Consider the following 18,326-nt stretch of genomic DNA (forward strand, 5'->3'; position numbering starts at 1 on the left):
TATTATAAGCAGGGCCTACATATATGATCTTAATATGCAGACACCTTGCTAGATTACCCTTGGTCTCTGAAAGTATATAATTTTGAGAGAAACAAACTACTCAATCTAAATTGAAAAAGAGCCCTAGTGAGATGGAGGATCTGTGGAAAATCTAGACTTGCTTCATTTAGGATTACAGCATTACAATAAGGGCTGAGCAGAAGGGAAAAAGATATGGTTGAGGGACTGTGGGAAGGAGTAGCTCCCTGCTATACGGGAATAGTTTGTCTGAGGCCAGATTCGTTATTGTTTGGGTCACGTGTGTATTGGAGTCCTTGAAGCACACCTTGCCATCCCACCCCCATTTTTGAAGCCCACCCTACCTACACATCCACACACATTTTTGAAGCACGCCTTACCAAACCACCCCCATTTTTGAAGCGCACCTAACTTACGCACATATTTTAAGCACACTTTATCCACTCTTTTTTTAAACGTACCCTACTTACCCACCAACCTTCATTTTTGAAGCACGCCTTACCAACCCACCCCCATTTTTGAAGCGCACCCAACCTTCAGATCCACCTCCATTTTTGAAGCACGCCTTACCAACCCATCCCATATTTGAAGCGCACCCAACCTACAGACTCACCTCCATTTTTGAAGCACGCCCTCTCTCCCATCCCCATTTTTGAAGCGCACCCAACCTACAGTTCCACCTCCATTTTTGAAGCACGCCTTACCCTCCCATCCCCATTTTTGAAGCGCTCCCAACCTACTGTTCCACCTCCATTTTTGAAGCACGCCTTACCAACCCATCCCCATTTTTGAAGCGCACCCAACCTACCCACCCCCATTTTTTAAACGCACCCTTTCCAACACCCTCACTTTGAATGCTCACCATTCCTAATTTATGAAGCACACTATAATGTTAACTTATAAAAAAAAATTAAATACATTGGTGACATGTTTTCATTCAAACAATCACTAAAAATATATCATGTGACTAATGTTTGACTTACAAAGGCAATCTATTTCCCGAATGAATCATTTGTAATCATCCAGCATTTTTTTGTAATTTTAAGTGCAACCCCACCCCCATAGTGAAAGGGTATAACTTTGAAATGTCCCCGCCACCGCCCCGAATAAGGTTAACGCCGTTTTGAAAAGTACTGCAGTTGGGATTCGAACCAAGATCCAGCAATCAAGTCCTGGCGCGACTAGATATCGCGTTAAAATATATCGATCTGTTTGGGGTGGCTTAATAAGCTGAGCGCCCACTCCTGAAAAGAACCAAAACACATTCACTTTCTTGTAAAAGCTTCTTTAGGAATCACGTGATATGAGTCATGTGATTTTGTAAACTGTGTCACGTGACTAAACAACATGGCGGCTATATTGCAAAGCTTGCCGCAAGGTGCTTGTAAAATCATTATATAATTTCCTGGTAGAAATACAAACGCACTTACTTTAATATACTATGGAATATTTTGTAAAAATAGATTCTAGTGGTTTTATGCAAATAGTGTAGAATTTGGAGAGTAACGGTAAATATGAATAAAATGACAGTCATTGACCTGCACTATTCGTAGCTGTACACAGAGCTTATTAAAATATTTATTTACAATTTGATAATAACTTATTATCAAATTGTAAATAAATATTCTTTATGGCCAATGTATCCCCATGCTACAGCGTGTTATGATTAAACCACGGAGGCTCCACACCAAAACTAGAATGTGTACATTACTAAGAAAGTGCAATCCCGAATATAACATAGGTTACATTTGACCACATTATGCAGTGAGAAAGTCGAGCCTAAACTGTTTAAACAGTCCGTACTTAACTTGTTTCATCTGAGATGATCCATGGACTATTACAGTTAAAACTTCTTCATCTACTGTACTAGACATGGGATTGTGTAAGTCAGTTATTTTACAACATTATATTTTAATCATGTTGAAAGTCATTTTGTCATGCCATTGCTATTATGTTTTGTACAGGTTTTCAAGAAGCCATTGCAGATGCAGGTCGACTTCCTCAAGACATGCTTGCACAGATTGTGAGTCATGAAATTTATATTGTAGGACGAGACTAATTATGGGACTGATTTTGTATCATAGACGGAAGGAGTTGGTGGAAGAGTGGTAAACGTCTCAGACCTGGATCACTTCGGCTTTCCTCCCACATGAAACTGACATGCCCTGATATAACTGGAATACTGTTAAAAGTAGCGATAAACTCACTCTCTCACTGTTAGAAAATTACAACAGAAAGAATGAAATATACACCTATAACCTGGGTATATAGGAATAAGTGTTTCAGTGAATGAAAATAATGAAAACATTTGAATGTGTCAAAGTGTATACAGATATCGTGCTTGAAGTGTGCTTGAGGCGAGGTAAAATGGGGTTTAATGTTGTGTTCAAATTATTACACTTCTATAGCGAAAGTATGTACATGTGTGTGGCTACTTGTGATAGTCCGGGTAATGTGCCGATTTATAGTGCTAGCCAACTGAGATACCATGCTACAGTTTAACATGAATACCCCACTCAGACACAGTATACTGACTCCGAGCCGACCAGTCCTTTAATGCCAAATGCCAGGCAGGGTGACAAGTACAATCTATTAACATCTTTTTGTATGACACAGTCAAGGAATTGAACAATCGACCCTATTTTCTCAGGGCAGACGGTCTATTTTCTGGATCACAAGGGTGGTATAAACAGTGCTTGAAATTTGCTTGACTCTTGTGAAATGTATGATTGTCAAAAAGTGCACACAAGATCACTATCAACCAATTATGTTCTTGCTGAGTGACTAATGTCAATAAATTTGAAAAGATCTAGCAGAACTGTTTCTGAGATGTTTCAACAGAATAAGTACTTACTGTAGCAAAGAAAGAATCATTGAAATGTAGATATTGTCTTTGAAAAAAAATACTTGAATTACCATATTCAACCTAATAAGCGCCCCACGGCGATATTTTCTAATATATTGGCAAGTGAACAATCCCAATTAGCACCCCTTCCGATTGGTCAATGTAAACAAGACTTAGTTATTCATGTATAATACGCACTCGTGTGTTATATGCACCCTTAATTATGGGCAATTAAATTCTGGAAAAATATCTGTCGTATATAAACAGTTCAGGCCATCAGCATAAACCACTAAATTTATCTTTCAACTCTGTTTTTTCCACCACAATCATATTCTAATAAGAGCCCCCAATTTCTTATTTTGAGAGCGCCCTGGGCGCTTATTACGTCAAATACGGTAGGTTGAATTGCATTTAGAAAAGATCTGTGTAAATCCTGTGCAATTATGTCCCTATTGGTACACACTCTCTAGGGCTTGGACGGGTAACTCGGGTACCCGGGTCGGGTGGGTTCTCAGAAGAACTCAGGTATCTACAGGACTACCCGGAACTGTGGTTAGCCATGTGATATATTGTTTAATGACAAAAATATTCTGGAACTATATGGTTGCACTACAAGTCACTATTGTTCACAATTCTTTCTGACTATGCACCCATTTCATCTGACTTTTATATCTCTGAATAAAAATAAAAACTTCACTCAACTTCAGTGTTTGTGTAGCAGGGCGTGGAGTCATCCCACAGATGACATCCTTACCTTGTCATCTTGCTGACAGGGTTAACCTCTTTGGTTATGTGGACAAGGCGTCCGACCTTGAATCAGAAGGTCCGTGGTTCCAATCCCATCATGACCAGATCATTTTATGCCAGTATCTAAATACATTTTGTCCAGGGCTACAATCAAACTATTTCAATCGGATATTTTGTACCTCTCTCTTGAGACCTACAGTGGGTAGGGTCGCATGATAGGGGGGTGGGTACCCGGGTAGTAAATTTGGACTCGTCCTAGCCCTAACACACTCATATGTTTTCAGTGCCAGGATGTTGCAACATTTCTACAGTACAAGTCCGGTCCGGTGAAGGCAGAGAAGTACACACAGGTACGGCCTTTCAAATACATCTTATTTAATAATAGTTCTTTCACGAGTCGACCGCCTCCATGGTCTAGTGGTAGAGCATCCGCCCAGAGAGCGGAAGGTCCGGGGTTTGATCCCTGGCCGCGTCATACTAAAAGACGGTAAAAGATGCTACTTGTTGTTACCCTGCCTGGCGCTCGGCATTAAGGGGCTAAAACAAGGATTGGTGGGGTATTCATTTTAAAACTGTGGCATGGTATCTCAGCGAGCCACACAAATACACACACGTACATGCACGTCGCTATATAAGTGCAATAATCTTGGACGCGATGTTAAACCCCATTTCACCACCTCACCTTTCACGAGTCCTCAGAGCTTTTAGCTGGTCCAGCTTGAAAGAGACACAAATGATTGCTATCTTTACATTTTCAATTAGACTTATTCAGTTTGTAGCAAACTAGAATCATTGAGAACTGGTTTAGAATTACAGCCCTCAAATGCTACTTGTCAATGAGAACAGCTACCATCAATGGATTCTTACTTGTCTTCGACACAAATTATTAGTTACAGGTAACCATTCTAGTAGGGCTGGGACGGGTAATTTGGGTATCCGGGCCGGGTGGGTACTGAGTAGGACCCAGGTACCCACAGGACTACCTGGACCCCTGGTTAGTCACGTGGTATATTGTTTAATGACAAAACTTATCTTGAACTCTATGGTTACACTACAAGTCACTAATGTTGCATTTCATTTTGACTATGCACCCATTCATTCTGACCTTTCATATGGTTGAATAAAGATATAACTTAAGTCAACTTCAGTGCACGCATGATCAGATCGTTTAATACATGTATATATCTAAATACGTTTTGCAAGAGATGTGTTAACAAAATTCCCAATCAGACATTTTGTATCTCTTGAGACCTACAGTGGGTACCCGGGTAGGGTCGGGTAATAGGGGGGTGGGTACCCGGGTAGTAAATTTGGACTCGTCAGGTTGGGCTGGCTATCAATACAGATCAAAGACATCGATAATCGTTAACTTAATATCAATCTGATATAGATAAATATCGGAGAAGTACTTTTGAGCAACTATGCCAAAAAAGGTCTAAATGAAATCAACATATTTCACTGTTTGGTAGCAGGAAATACTTTAGACATTTAAGATATAACAAAAAAAGTTACTTTCCATCGTTAATGGACATTATTGACAATAACAAGTCTGTTTTTGTAAATCTAAACTATATTTCATCACAATAGTTTATGTGACATATTATTGATGACACAAGTTTTCTAGCATGTATTTCCAAATGTGGGCCTGCAACTTTCAAGACAGGTTAGTTACATTGTAGTGTCACCAGCCTGCCTGTCTTGTTGCAAATACCAAATATTTCAGACATAGACCCACATTAGTCATTCCTCCCATGTAATTAGTTTCCTGGTAGGTTGAATGAACCCACATCTGTTGCATGGGGTTGTCACCATGGTAACAAAACAACAATGAGCATGAGATGTGTCATATTGTGGTTCTTGATTGATGAAGTATTGACAATTAATTCACAATGGATGTGTTATGATACAAACGGTATCATGCAGGTTTAGATTCAATATGTCTTCTGTCTATTTTTCCGACTTGCACCTGACATGGAAAAGTAAATGACACATAGGACGTTTTCCCCTAGCATGTAAAATATAGGTCGTTAAAACAAAGGTGAATCCAAACAGCTATTGATTAAAAATGAATTGGTGACCAGGTTATTGCAATGCGTCAGTGTGCACAGTAAATTGTGTTACCATGGTTACAAGGCACATTTTAAGGTGAAAAGAAATCCCCAAAAGTCTTTAAATGACCAAAATTTTTAGTGTGTAGGTGTAATATTTGAATTGTTCGATAGATATTTCTTAGAAGTTGGTAGATGACAAAAGAGATACTTTTTGGGTAGGGACCGGTCATTTGTTACCCCTGTTTGTGTGTGAGTGTGTGTGTGTGTGCGCACGCGTGTGCGAGTGTGTGTGTGTGTGTGTGCGTAAAACCATACTCACTCACTCACTCACTTTCTGTCGGTGTGTGAGTCTGTGTTTTTCTATCTCTGTGTGTGTCTGTGTCTTTCTGTCGGTGTGTGTGTCTGTGTCTTTCTGTCGGTGTGTGTGTCTGTGTCTTTCTATCTCCGTGTGTGTTTGTGTCTTTCTGTCGGTGTGTGTGTATGTGTCCTTCTGTCAGTGTGTGTGTATGTGTCTTTCTATCTCTGTGTGTATTTGTGTCTTTCTGTCGGTGTGTGTGTCTGTGTCTTTCTGTCGGTGTGTGTGTCTGTGTCTTTCTGTCAGTGTGTGTGTATGTGTCTTTCTATCTCTGTGTGTATTTGTGTCTTTCTGTCGGTGTGTGTGTCTGTGTCTTTCTGTCGGTGTGTGTGTCTGTGTCTTTCTGTCGGTGTGTGTGTCTGTGTCTTTCTGTCTGTGTGTGTGTCTGTGTCTTTCTATCTGTGTGTGTGTCTGTCTTTCTGTCGGTGTGTGTGTCTGTCTTTCTGTCGGTGTGTGTGTCTGTGTCTTTCTATCTGTGTGTGTGTCTGTGTCTTTCTGTCGGTGTGTGTGTCTGTGTCTTTCTATCTGTGTGTGTGTCTGTGTCTTTCTGTCGGTGTGTGTGTCTGTGTCTTTCTGTCTATTTGTGTGTCTGTGTCTTTCTGTCTGTGTGTGTATGTGTCTTTCTGTCTGAGTCTTTCTGTCTGAGTCTTTCTGTCTGTGTCTGTGTCTTTCTGTCTGTCTGTCTGTCTCTGGATGCACTCATGCACTGACAATAATGACCCTCCCCTGATGCTTGTCATATGTTTGAATGACCCTCGCATGCCCTTGTACATTTTTTTTATGACCTTCAATTCCCTGAAAAAACAAAATGCAAATGCACTTTATATTTTATTGTTAAATGTCCCTTTTTTATAACCCTCCTCAAATATTTGTATTATTTTGTATGACCCACCCCTATATTTACCCACTGACCCTATAATAAATGACTGGTCCCTTATTGTTGACAAAGGTGTTTTAAAGTATAATAAGAAGGTCGTTATCCCTAAAAAGGTGTAATATTTGTTCATGAAAGCAACACAAGTCATTATGACCAACAAAAAAGGTTTCATTCCAAAAACTCTGATCTTGCTTCTTAAAACATAACTATTCAGTATTTCAAATTCAATTTGTTGCAGACCAAAGAAACAATATCAGTAGTAAACCCATATCAAAAAATATTTCATTGCATTTGAATGTGAATACATCTGAACTAATATCACTTCAAAATATTGTTTCTGCCTTGGTCTTAGCTTTAAAAAAGAATCAAGAAAGTCTGTACAACAGGTATTTCTCGTCTCATGAAACTTTGGGGCACGGGTGACCCAGTCCTCTGAGGCGCCACGATTCGCTGAGCAGAGTTGCGTCCCCTGGGCACGCCTGAAACCTATGATTGTGGGCTCGAATCCCGGTTCGCCCCGATTATGTTTCTAGGTTTGTCAGCACCATACCCGTGCTCGTGGGTTTCACCGAAGTGGTAAATGTCTCAGACTTGCGTCACTTGGGGCTTTCCTCCCACATTAAGCTGACACGCTGTGATATATCTGGAATACTGTTAAAAGCGGCGTTACACCCAACTAACTCACTTATAAAACTTTTCTAAATGCTGGAGTGGTTGTGTATGACATGGGATAATGGACATGTATATGATCACTGCAGAGAGAATTGTGATGTGATGTATGTAATATACAATACACACACTGAGTGTTGAGCTGGCACAAGACAATGTTCATGGCACACGATGTACTTGTTTGTTCCAGCTACTGGAGGCCTTCTCAGCTAGTACCACCAAGGTGTCCATCACAAGTGTTGTGAATGCTCTCACCTACTTACTGCGGTAAGCTGCCTCAAACTGATTGTAGGATGATGGTAATGGTGGTGTGGTGGCGGCAGCAGCGATGGTGGCGGTGGTGATGGTGGTGATGATGATGGTGGTGATGATGATGATGATGATGGTGGTGGTGATGGTGATGTTGATGGTGGTGGTTGTGATGATGGTGGTGGTTGTGATGATTGTGGATGTGGTGATGATGATGTGATGATGATAATGATGATGATGATGATGATGATGATGGTGAATGTGGTGGTGTTGATGATGGTGGTGGTGGTGGCAGTGATGATGGTGATGGCGACGATGATGATGATGAAGACAACGATGACGACGATGGCGACAATGACGGTGATGATGATGATGATGATGATGATGGTGATGGTGAATGTGGTGGTGTTGATGATGGTGGTGATGATGATGATGATGATGATGATGGTGGTGGTGATGGTGATGTTGATGGTGGTGGTTGTGATGATGGTGGTGGTTGTGATGATTGTGGATGTGGTGATGATGATGTGATGATGATGATGATGATGATGGTGAATGTGGTGGTGTTGATGATGGTGGTGATGGTGGTGGTGGTGGCAGTGATGATGGTGATGGCGACGATGATGATGATGATGAAGACAACGATGACGACGATGGCGACAATGACGGTGATGATGATGATGATGATGGTGATGGTGAATGTGGTGGTGTTGATGATGGTGGTGATGGTGGTGGTGGTGGCAGTGATGATGGTGATGGCGACGATGATGATGATGATGATGAAGACAACGATGACGACAATGACGGTGATGATGATGATGATGATGATGATGATGATGGTGAATGTGGTGGTGTTGATGATGGTGGTGATGGTGGTGGTGGTGGCAGTGATGATGGTGATGGCGACGATGATGATGATGAAGACAACGATGACAACGATGGCGATAATAACGGTGATGATGATGATGATGATGATGATGATGATGAGTGGGTGTTGTTTTTCGCTATGGTCAGGAAAAGTTTGTTTATGATGGTAGCCTCTACACTAGGCCATGTCTGGCCAGGCAAACCAGGGGTTTGGTAACAGCAACGACCCATACTGTCCAGCTACAGCCACTAAAACTCATCACACACTGTAAGCATGGTAACCAATGCTTTCTATCTTTTTAACTTGGCAATAGCATTTTACCCAACCCTTGCTTGTTTGCACTAGCTTAAGACTGTTAAGTCTCTTTTGAAATTTTCTCAAAACCAAGTACAGCTACAAATCTTCAGGTGTGCTGGTTCCTCAAGCAGTTTTGTTGATTACTTCATCTTGTTTAGTTCATTTCTGTTTCTTGTAAATTCACATCAATGTTCAGGTGTCACCGCAGATACTGGTCTCCCTGTTTGTGTGTGTGAAAGGTGGGGCTGGTGGCTCCAAGTGTCTCTTGTTTTGTCGTCTTAGTTTTGTTCTGTTTTGTTCTCAGATCTGCAGCAGCATTAAAAATCGATGGTGAGGAATTTCAAAATCAGCTGACCTCATCGGACATTTTTACAAAGGATGTCGTGGATACTCTGGTACACTCGTGGAACGAGCAGGTAGTGACAGATTTGGAATGTTGGAATGAATGCAAATACTTGACTGACAACGACAAATCCTGCCGTTGTTATTGAAAATCATTACCAAATCTGTTCACTTTGTGAATGGAAGTCAGTTGTTCGATCCCCTGGCTGCGTCATACGAAAAATATGTTAAAAGAAAGTGCTTGCTGTTATCTTGCAGTCAGCATAAGGGGTTAGAACAAGGACTGGTCGGCTTGGACAGAAGTCCGGAATACAATGTACACACACACGTACATGTACATGCATGTCACTATATAGCTAAGTGAAATAATCTTGAATGTGACATTCAAGCCCATTTCACCTCACCTGTTCACAGTGAGCGATCACATAAAATCAGATCTTAATTCCCGCTACCGCTAGTCAAAGATCTGAGGACATCCCTTTACAGGTCACGTCAGAACAACCTTCATCCGACCACTCCGGTGAGGTGAAATGGAGTTTAATGTCGCGTCCAAAATTATTGCACTTATATAACGATGTGCTTGCATGTGTGTGTGTGTGTGGCTGCTTGTACTAGTCCGGACTGATGCCAATTTATAGTGCTAACTCACTGAGGGGTATGATGGGATTCGACAGTCAAGACATGGCCCTACATCACGGGCTTGATGAACGGAAAAAACAAACTGACCACACTTTGTTTGTTTGTTTGTTTGTTTGTTTGTTGTTTAACACCACCCTCAGCAATATTCCAGTGGACTGTAAATAATCAAGTCTGGACCAGACAATCCAGTGATTGATAGCATGAGCAACGATCCACGCAAATGGGATACGATGACATCCATCGACCAAGTCAGCAAGCCTGACCACCCGATCCCGTTAGTCGCCTTTTATGAGAAGCATAGTTACTTTTTACGGCAAGCATGGGTTTGCAAAGACCTATTCTATCCCAAATCTGACCAAATTTTGGGGGGGACTTTGTGAGAAGCACTGTCTAAATCTAGCCTCAGTTACATTGTTTTAGAGGTCCTTTGTTATGTTTCCTGCATGTCAAGTGATCCCGATGTGACGGTGACCTCCAGTATGTCCAGTTCATAATGCATTCACATTTGCCAAAAAAAATATGCTTGTATTTATTTCATGATTTACAGTCTATCAGTGTTTTTGTCATGTTTTACCCAAATTAGATTTCAGAGCTCAGTACTTGCAAATAAATTGACGTGTGCATATTTCTTTGCCAGGGGAGACAACTCATGGCCACCACGTCACAGTTGCAGTGCTTGAATGTGGGGCAGGTTAGTAGCATACACAGCCGTTGCACATTGTGATGATACTTCATATATAGAACATCTGGGACGACTTTTTGTTGTTGAGTTATTTCAGTTATTTAAGTTATGCTTATTTCGTCAGGAGGTGGTTTCAGAGCCAGGTCTATATTTAGAGTCATTACTCATTTCGGAAGTTGAATTGACTTACAGTATGTGTTTTTAAGTAGTGTTACAATTGCGGTAAAGAAACTGTTCAAGCTTTAATCTTCTGCCTTCTGCCACTCTGTACGCAGAGATTGAGATTATATTGTCTCCTCTTGAAATTCTCCTTATTCTAGGAACGAAAGATTCGCTTTACACGCATTGATATACGGTAAGCCACAATCAGTCAGGGGTGTGGAAATTTCAACATTGGGATCGTGTCCTTGAACATTTGATCAGTAGAAACTCACTTTGTCTGGAGACAATGTCTGCTTGTCCAGATTGCTGACCAAAATGTTTTTTTCTCCATGTTTGCGATTTTCATTTTGAATTGATCAGATTTATCATCTTAATGTCCCGTCATGACAAGATTAACATGATTAATGAATTCATTCGTTGTGAATGAGTGAGTGAGTATGGTTTTACTGCGCTTTTAGCAATATTCCAGCAATATCACAATGGGGGACACCAGAAAGGGGCTTCACACATTGTACCCATGTCGGGAATCAAACCTGGGTCTTTGGCGTGACAAGCGAACACTTTAACCACTAGGCTACCCGACTGCCCCTAATTCATTGTGGGATGACCAGGTAATCAAACTGAAACCATATGTTTTGAGCAGCCAGTGTGATATGCCATGCTGTCTTACAGTTTATGTGCAATTGATCACCATTCACTCACTCACTCATGCTATTAACTCACTCACTCACTCACTTCCTTCACCCACCAGTTGCTGGATTTGCAGTGGAGAGTGGGCGTGGCCATCAGTTCGGACGACTGCAAGAACCTCAACTCCCCAACCATCACCCTCCTCCTCACCATCGCTGAGACCGGCGGCAACATCACCAAACACTCTGTGGAGATGACGCTCACGCAGTTTAGGGTAGGTGTTGGATGACAATTGAGTTTCTTTCCTTTCTTTAAAATTCTATGAATTATGATTCTTTTATGGTATGTATAGTTATGTGAAGCCAATGAGTGAGTGAGTTTGGTTTAACGACGCTTTTAACAGTATTCCAGTTATATCACAGCATGTCAGCTTAATGTTGGAAGAAAGCCCGAAGTGATGCAGGTCTCAGACGTTTACTAGTTCGGTGAAACCCGGTGCTCCTGTAAAAAAACATAGCAGAAAATTTTATGGCACTATATATATTTGGGGCTGTTTACTCAGGCGTTGTATTCCTACATGGTTTCTGTACTTAAGTGATTGAAAATATCTCTCACTTTGATTATGTTAAGAATGACAATGATATAGAAATTATTGCCCTTTTGTGTTTCGGTACGGTAAATAGATAGCATACGTTAGGAATAAAAAATATGTATTGCTGTGTATGGTTGCCAAAGACTTAACATTATACAGTTTGTTTTCCTAACGTATGACATGTCTTCAGCAACCCATGCTCGCCGTAAAAGGCGACTTTGCTTGTCGTAAGAGGCGACTAACGGGATCGGGTGGTCAGGCTCACTGACTTGGTTGATTGCGTGGATAGATGCTCATGATGTCAATTATTTACAGACCACTGTCATATAGCTGGAATATTGCTGAGAGTGGCGTTAAACAACAAACCAACCAACTAATGTATGATATTAATGATGGTGAACCACATGAGGCTAATAACCCCTTATTATATTTCAGTAGTATGTTGGAACAAGTGTTGTTTGGTGTGGATTTAGGTCAGGAGTACCAACAATTGCAGTTGGATATTCTTGTTACAGTCAAGTCTCGTTAATCCACCACTCATTAATCCCACAATCAGCTTAATCCGACACTAATGATAGGAACTGATTAAATCTGTGCAATTTAGACCCATTAATCTGATAGTCTTGCACTCCGACACTGACGGACCTAATTTGCCACGAATTACCGAAATCACTCATTAATCAGTCTCGTTAATCCGACACAGCGATCTGCATACTCCGTGGTCATTTGCCTAATGAAAACATATTCCGCTAACAATGTCACATAACAATTTAGATATTTTTCAGTTTTTTATTACAATGTATTTGTATCGTTATCTATCAAGTAGTTGTCCGATTCACGATTCACTGGCAGCCATATTGAAAATTTTATTTCTTCCTGTGAGTCATGCATTTCTGTGTGTATCCTTGTAAAACTTGAGATGCTGTTATTAAGTTGTTACAACCAATAACATATATTATATTTGGTTGTGTCTGCACCAAATTCAACCTTAATGTATCGCTGTGGCTGCCAAGTTCGGTACCTTACACAGCTATGATTGTTTTCATGTTTATTCTACGTAGACGCAGCTAGGACGTGCAGTATTTTTTTATTCCCTGGTTACCCTTGTTTACCAACAATATGAGTTAAAGTTGGAAATATTTCAGGAACAATTTTATGAACGACGTACCCTGATAGCTCTATATTTCTATGGCAGTAAAAATGTTATGTATCAGAAATGTGCAATAATTTAAATGTTGTTTTCATTCTATTGCAGAATTTTTCCCTGCAGTTGAAAGAAATGGCAATATTAATGGAGACAGTTTGACGAAAGCTAACGGCAACTGTTTTCAAACTAACAGGGATACAAATACCAGTGAATTCCATATATCAACTCAAATATGTGTCATTACCATAGCAACCTGTACTCAGTGAAGTGGCACATGATCTTGCATCTCTTGTGTACTACCAGTATATTTAGGGCTGTCGGTGGGGTGGCTGAGTGGATAAAGCATTCCCTCATCATGCCGAAAGACCTGGTTTGATGCCCACATGGGTATAATGTGTGAAGCCCATTTCAGGTGTCCTCTGTGTGATGTTGCTGGAATATTGCTTAAAGTGACATAAAACCAGACTAACTAACTACAGGGCTTGTTGATGAAGCCTGCAGGTACCTGTAGTGGAGAACCACTTTTATGTAGCTCAAGGTGTACTGTTATGCTCAGCTGCTATAATATAGATTGCTAACTGCTAATTAACTATTGCTGACTGTGGCATAAAAAATATATCCTGAATGTACAAAATACATGATTCTGATTGGTCAATCAGAAGTTTCAAATCACAATAACCACTTCTGACTGAAACAGCTGATTTCACTGAGAAAGCTTATATTAGTAGAAAAGAAATTCATTGTCAATCATTGTCGTCAGGCATTTTGAAATAATGATATATACATTTCTGGGTAATTTGTTACAAGTCTGCGTTCAGTTCCACAAATTACTGTGGTTAAATCTACAGATAACCTACCTCTACATTGAAATCATGATTTAAGTCCCAATTCACTTATGGTGCGATACATATAAATTGGGAATAGGTATTGTGATGCACTGAACTTTGGTGAATCTCCAGAGTCCAGTGTTGGATCTGCATGGTGGCTGACATACGTTTCTTTGTTGTGTTTTCATTGGTTTATGCCCTCTTCCACTACGATCACGAATCACCCTGAATCGGAAACTTTCGAAATTCGTGATGATTTGGCCAATTATGAAAACTTTTGTGGCTAATCAGGTTGAAAAATATTAAGAATGCCAGGAATGGGTTAAGAAACATGTACGAATTACAAGATTCATGTACGGATCATGCACGAATTGTAAGAATCACCTACGACTAAGTTACGAATATGCTGAATGTTGTTCTTATTTAATTCTTACATGATTCGTAGTTGACTCGGGACATTCGTGGCTGTTTCGGGATGTTTTCGGGTTGAGGACAAGAAATGTTTGGAGCCACGAATCGCTAAGAATAGCCAAGAATGCAAAAGAATCGATTACGAAGCTGTTACGGAACATAAGAATTGATTACGATTGGATTATGATACAGCCACAAAATCGCAATTCAGGGACCCTTCCACGATTCAACGAACCCCCACGAACTGTATGAATGTTTGGGAATCAAATAAGATTCATTTAAGAACTTCAAGAAATAATTTAGATTTATCTACGAACATGAAAAATGTCCTATTCGGGGTGATTTTTGATATTTGTCGTCGTAGTGAAATGGGGGCATTAGACTTGAGACAATTCATTATCACACAATTCATCATACGATGTGTACACGACATGAAAGAACGTTGTGTGTACAACCCTGTGAGGTGTTGATGGTGCAGTGAATAGTTCGCAGACTCACATGGCCACTTTGGAATGTAGGACCCTGTCCGAAGTCAGTGGTTACAGAATCATTTTGTTGCTAATACATGTAAATCAGAATGTTTAGTTATACATACCAGTATATGAATGATTGTCTATAATACTCCATGGTGCTGCTTGTTGTTTTTGTTTTATGTTGTACTGTCACAAACCTGTCCTCAGAGTGTTCAGTATCGTAACTGAAGAAATTTATGAAGAAGTGTAGCTAATGTTAATGAATTTATAACACAGATCTTCTTAGTTTTTATCCTAACTGTTATGATACCCTTAGTGAATCGAACCTCCCTTGTGGGAAGGTGGGTTAGCCTAGTGCTGCATCTTTATGATTTTGGGTGAGGTGAAATGGGGTTGAACATCGCGTCCAAGATTATTGCACTTATATAGCGATGTACATGCACGTGTGTGTGTGGCTGCTTGTACTAGTCCGGACTGATGCCGATTTATAGTGCTAGCTCACTGAGATACCATGCCGCAGTTGAACATCGATACCCCACTCAGACACAGTATACTGACTCTGAGCCAAACAGTCCTTGTTTTAGCCCCTTAATGTCGAACGCCAGTCAGGGTAACAACAAGTACCATCTTTTAACGTCTTTTGGTATGTAGAGGACGGGGATCGAACCTCAGACTTTCAACTAAACCATGGAGGCGGTCCTTTATGATTATAATGTTTGATAGGAGTACTAAAACAATTCCTACTCAAGATACTCCGAGTGGAACGTGTACTTTTAGCAACTTGAAAGAAGCTGAAAATGTACATTTCCATGGCAGTGTCAAATACTATTCACACGACAACATCTCAACTTACCCAGTCAGCCCCCATCTAAACTGTCACATTATCCTTATCAAAAGTTGTGAGGAATACATCTATTTATACATTAGGCATTACTGCCTAAATACATGCATTCCAAATCTCTCCGTTCTCAGAATACCCACTTGTTGCAAGTCCCAGAAACCCATCTCAAAACCTTTGGTCAGAGATCTTCCCAGTTCTATGCCTCGCTATGGAACAAACTAGCATCTGATCTTAAGCTGTAGCCATCGCTTTCATCCTTCATCTGAAAACACACCTTTTCAGACAACACTATCAACTCTACTCCCCTTTCATTAGCATTATTTGCTAAAATTATGTAGCACCATGAGCTTTAACTTGGTGAATGGAATCTGGCGCAGTATAAATGGACTTGTCATTATTATTATATATAAATTAAAAAAAAAGAACTTTTACTACTCCGCTTTTGCTAGGAATGGCATGTTTTTAATCTTTCCATGATTCACAAAACTGTCATGACATGTCAAGGGAATTTTTATATACCAGTATATCTGACGTATATCCTTTTCAAAAGTCGAGTAGTATATATTTAAGTGTCAGCTACAGGCATTTTGATATGTGACTATTATTCCATGACAACTGCTTCGTTGCTTAATGTGCATAATGGTATTTGTTCAGTATATTCATTATACCTATGATACATAGTCCAGCTTTTTATAAATATATCTATGTATCTATATCATATACATCAGATCTGACAAAGCCCATATCCTTTGAGATGGTTCTCTGACTCACAGATGCTTTCCAGCTGTCACATGACTTATACTCCATTCCCTCGCACTGTGCACCTGTGAAATATGGAGTGCTTAGTTTGTATTCCTGAAAAGACCTGGGAATTTGTTCATGACTATTTTTCTGTGATTTATGTGTTCCAGCAAGTCACTGCTATGAGTGTCAAATGTATTTTGCGTTCATACTTCTTGAAAAAATTCAGCTCTCATTTGTGGAGTTATTAGATTTTCAACCTGGTGAGATTATTGTTATAAAACAATGTCACCCCAGCCAACCGAAGTAGGTCATTTAATCAGATGTTTTAGTTTTGTTGAAAATTATTAGATCAAATATATTTTGTAATTCCTGTTTCTTGGGACATGTTTGACACTGAAAATGATTTGAAGCCATATTCTTTCTAATCTTACAATGATTTTACCTTAACACAAATAATAAGTCATATCTATATTATATATTCATTTATATGTCAAAACTCTTTATCTGTTTGAAGTTTAGAGTTTTATCCTTATTTAAATACATACGTTTTTTCCTGTCTTTCCAAATTTTCACTATTATGTTTTTTTCTAATTTGCTCGTCTTGACATCGTCAGTGCTAGCTTATGTTATAGGTATTTTTCTGTCTGTCTGTCAGTCCATCCGTCAGTTAGCATTGAAACTTAAATGTACCACAATGTGATAACCAGTATTAACAACATTATGTGACAGTGTGAAGAGTCAGTTACAGTATCGATGTATCCGGGTGGTCTAATTACTGTCAGTATCTTACATCACTATCAGTAAGGAAACAATGCCCTTTTACATCAATTTGAACAGAATCATAGATATAAGGGGAAAATGACTGTGAAATATGACTCTGTGGTCATTCTTTTGTCAGCTTGTACAACAATGAATAAGGCCATTACAAGTACTTCACAAATTGTTCTGAGAACTTGAAACGATTATTAAAAAAAACACCTGTTGTAACCAATTATTGTTTTACTCAAAATATTTTGCAAATTCTCACCCTTTACATGTTATGGCACTGGGTGAAGGTGAGCTTCTGTACCTGTACTCTGATGTTCCAAGTACATGACATATACTTTTCATATTAATACACTGAACAAGGACAGTTGGGAATCAGGAATATTTTGGGGGATATCTTTTATTTCTTCACTAAAAAATACCCCTGAACATATTCATGATTCCAAACTTGTATTGATCGGTATAGAATTATGGTAACTCAATATGGAAGTCTAAAGATCTGTTCTGAAAACTTTGTCATACATTGTACATGTGTTTCTTATATTTATTTACAGTTGACTGTCCATTTACTTGTTCAATGTTATGACATAGTTCTTCTTATATTTTTTGCCTACAATGACGTATTTAGTTGTCATGTAAGCAGTTGCATGTCCTTCATGTGGTGTTGTGTAACAGGTTTTACAAGATTCAGCATGTTAGGCTTTCTGATTATTAGCCATGACTACTTTTTGCTGAAGTTGCTGTTCCTTATTTGGCCACGCGCTTGTAGGCGTGGTAGATGATGGCTATGCCCTTGTAGGTATACATGCCCCCGCAGGGTGTGTGGCTAAGTAGGTCACGTGGTACTGCGTCTATCGCCTCGTGAAGGCGTGGCATATGACGACCACGCCCTTGGAGCCGCAACCGTGGTCTCGTATGGGGGCGTGGCTAAATAGGCACGTAGTACTATCGCCTCATGTAGGTGTGGCACATCATCAGTGACATGAATAAATATCTTAATACGAAATATATGTGTTCTCTTGTTTGTCAGATGAATGGAATAGACATGTGTTCTGAAGAAAGGCACATGGTAGTGGGAAATGTCAGATGTGATTT

At 39.8% G+C, this 18,326-nt stretch overlaps 1 protein-coding gene across 2 annotated transcripts; it reads left to right on the forward strand.

The window, feature by feature from the left end:
- Positions 1-1,357: 1,357 nt before the first annotated feature.
- LOC139450438 (COMM domain-containing protein 6-like) lies at positions 1,358-18,205 on the forward strand. Of its 2 annotated transcripts, none has more exons than XM_071232139.1 (8): positions 1,358-1,396; positions 1,983-2,041; positions 3,895-3,960; positions 7,753-7,829; positions 9,281-9,392; positions 10,595-10,648; positions 11,553-11,705; positions 13,279-18,205. In XM_071232139.1, exons 1-8 carry the CDS (start codon positions 1,366-1,368, stop codon positions 13,327-13,329), a joined length of 603 nt encoding a protein of 200 aa, XP_071088240.1. In that variant the 5' UTR covers positions 1,358-1,365; the 3' UTR covers positions 13,330-18,205. The 2 variants fall into 2 exon arrangements, with proteins under 2 accessions (XP_071088240.1, XP_071088239.1); XM_071232138.1 differs by lacking the exon at positions 1,358-1,396 and adding an exon at positions 1,657-1,759.
- The last annotated feature ends 121 nt before the right edge of the window (positions 18,206-18,326 follow it).

Source organism: Haliotis cracherodii, unplaced genomic scaffold (genome assembly GCF_022045235.1).
Source record: "Haliotis cracherodii isolate W230 unplaced genomic scaffold, xgHalCrac1.p SCAF_8, whole genome shotgun sequence".
Classification (NCBI taxonomy): domain Eukaryota; kingdom Metazoa; phylum Mollusca; class Gastropoda; order Lepetellida; family Haliotidae; genus Haliotis; species Haliotis cracherodii.

Coding starts and splice junctions, on each gene's coding strand:
- LOC139450438 (XM_071232138.1), top strand. CDS start 1,666: ATGCTACAGCGTGTTATGATTAAACCACGGAGGCTCCACACCAAAACT. Junction 3,961..7,752: donor AGGCAGAGAAGTACACACAG/GTACGGCCTTTC, acceptor TGTTTGTTCCAG/CTACTGGAGGCCTTCTCAGC. Junction 10,649..11,552: donor AGTGCTTGAATGTGGGGCAG/GTTAGTAGCATA, acceptor TTCACCCACCAG/TTGCTGGATTTGCAGTGGAG.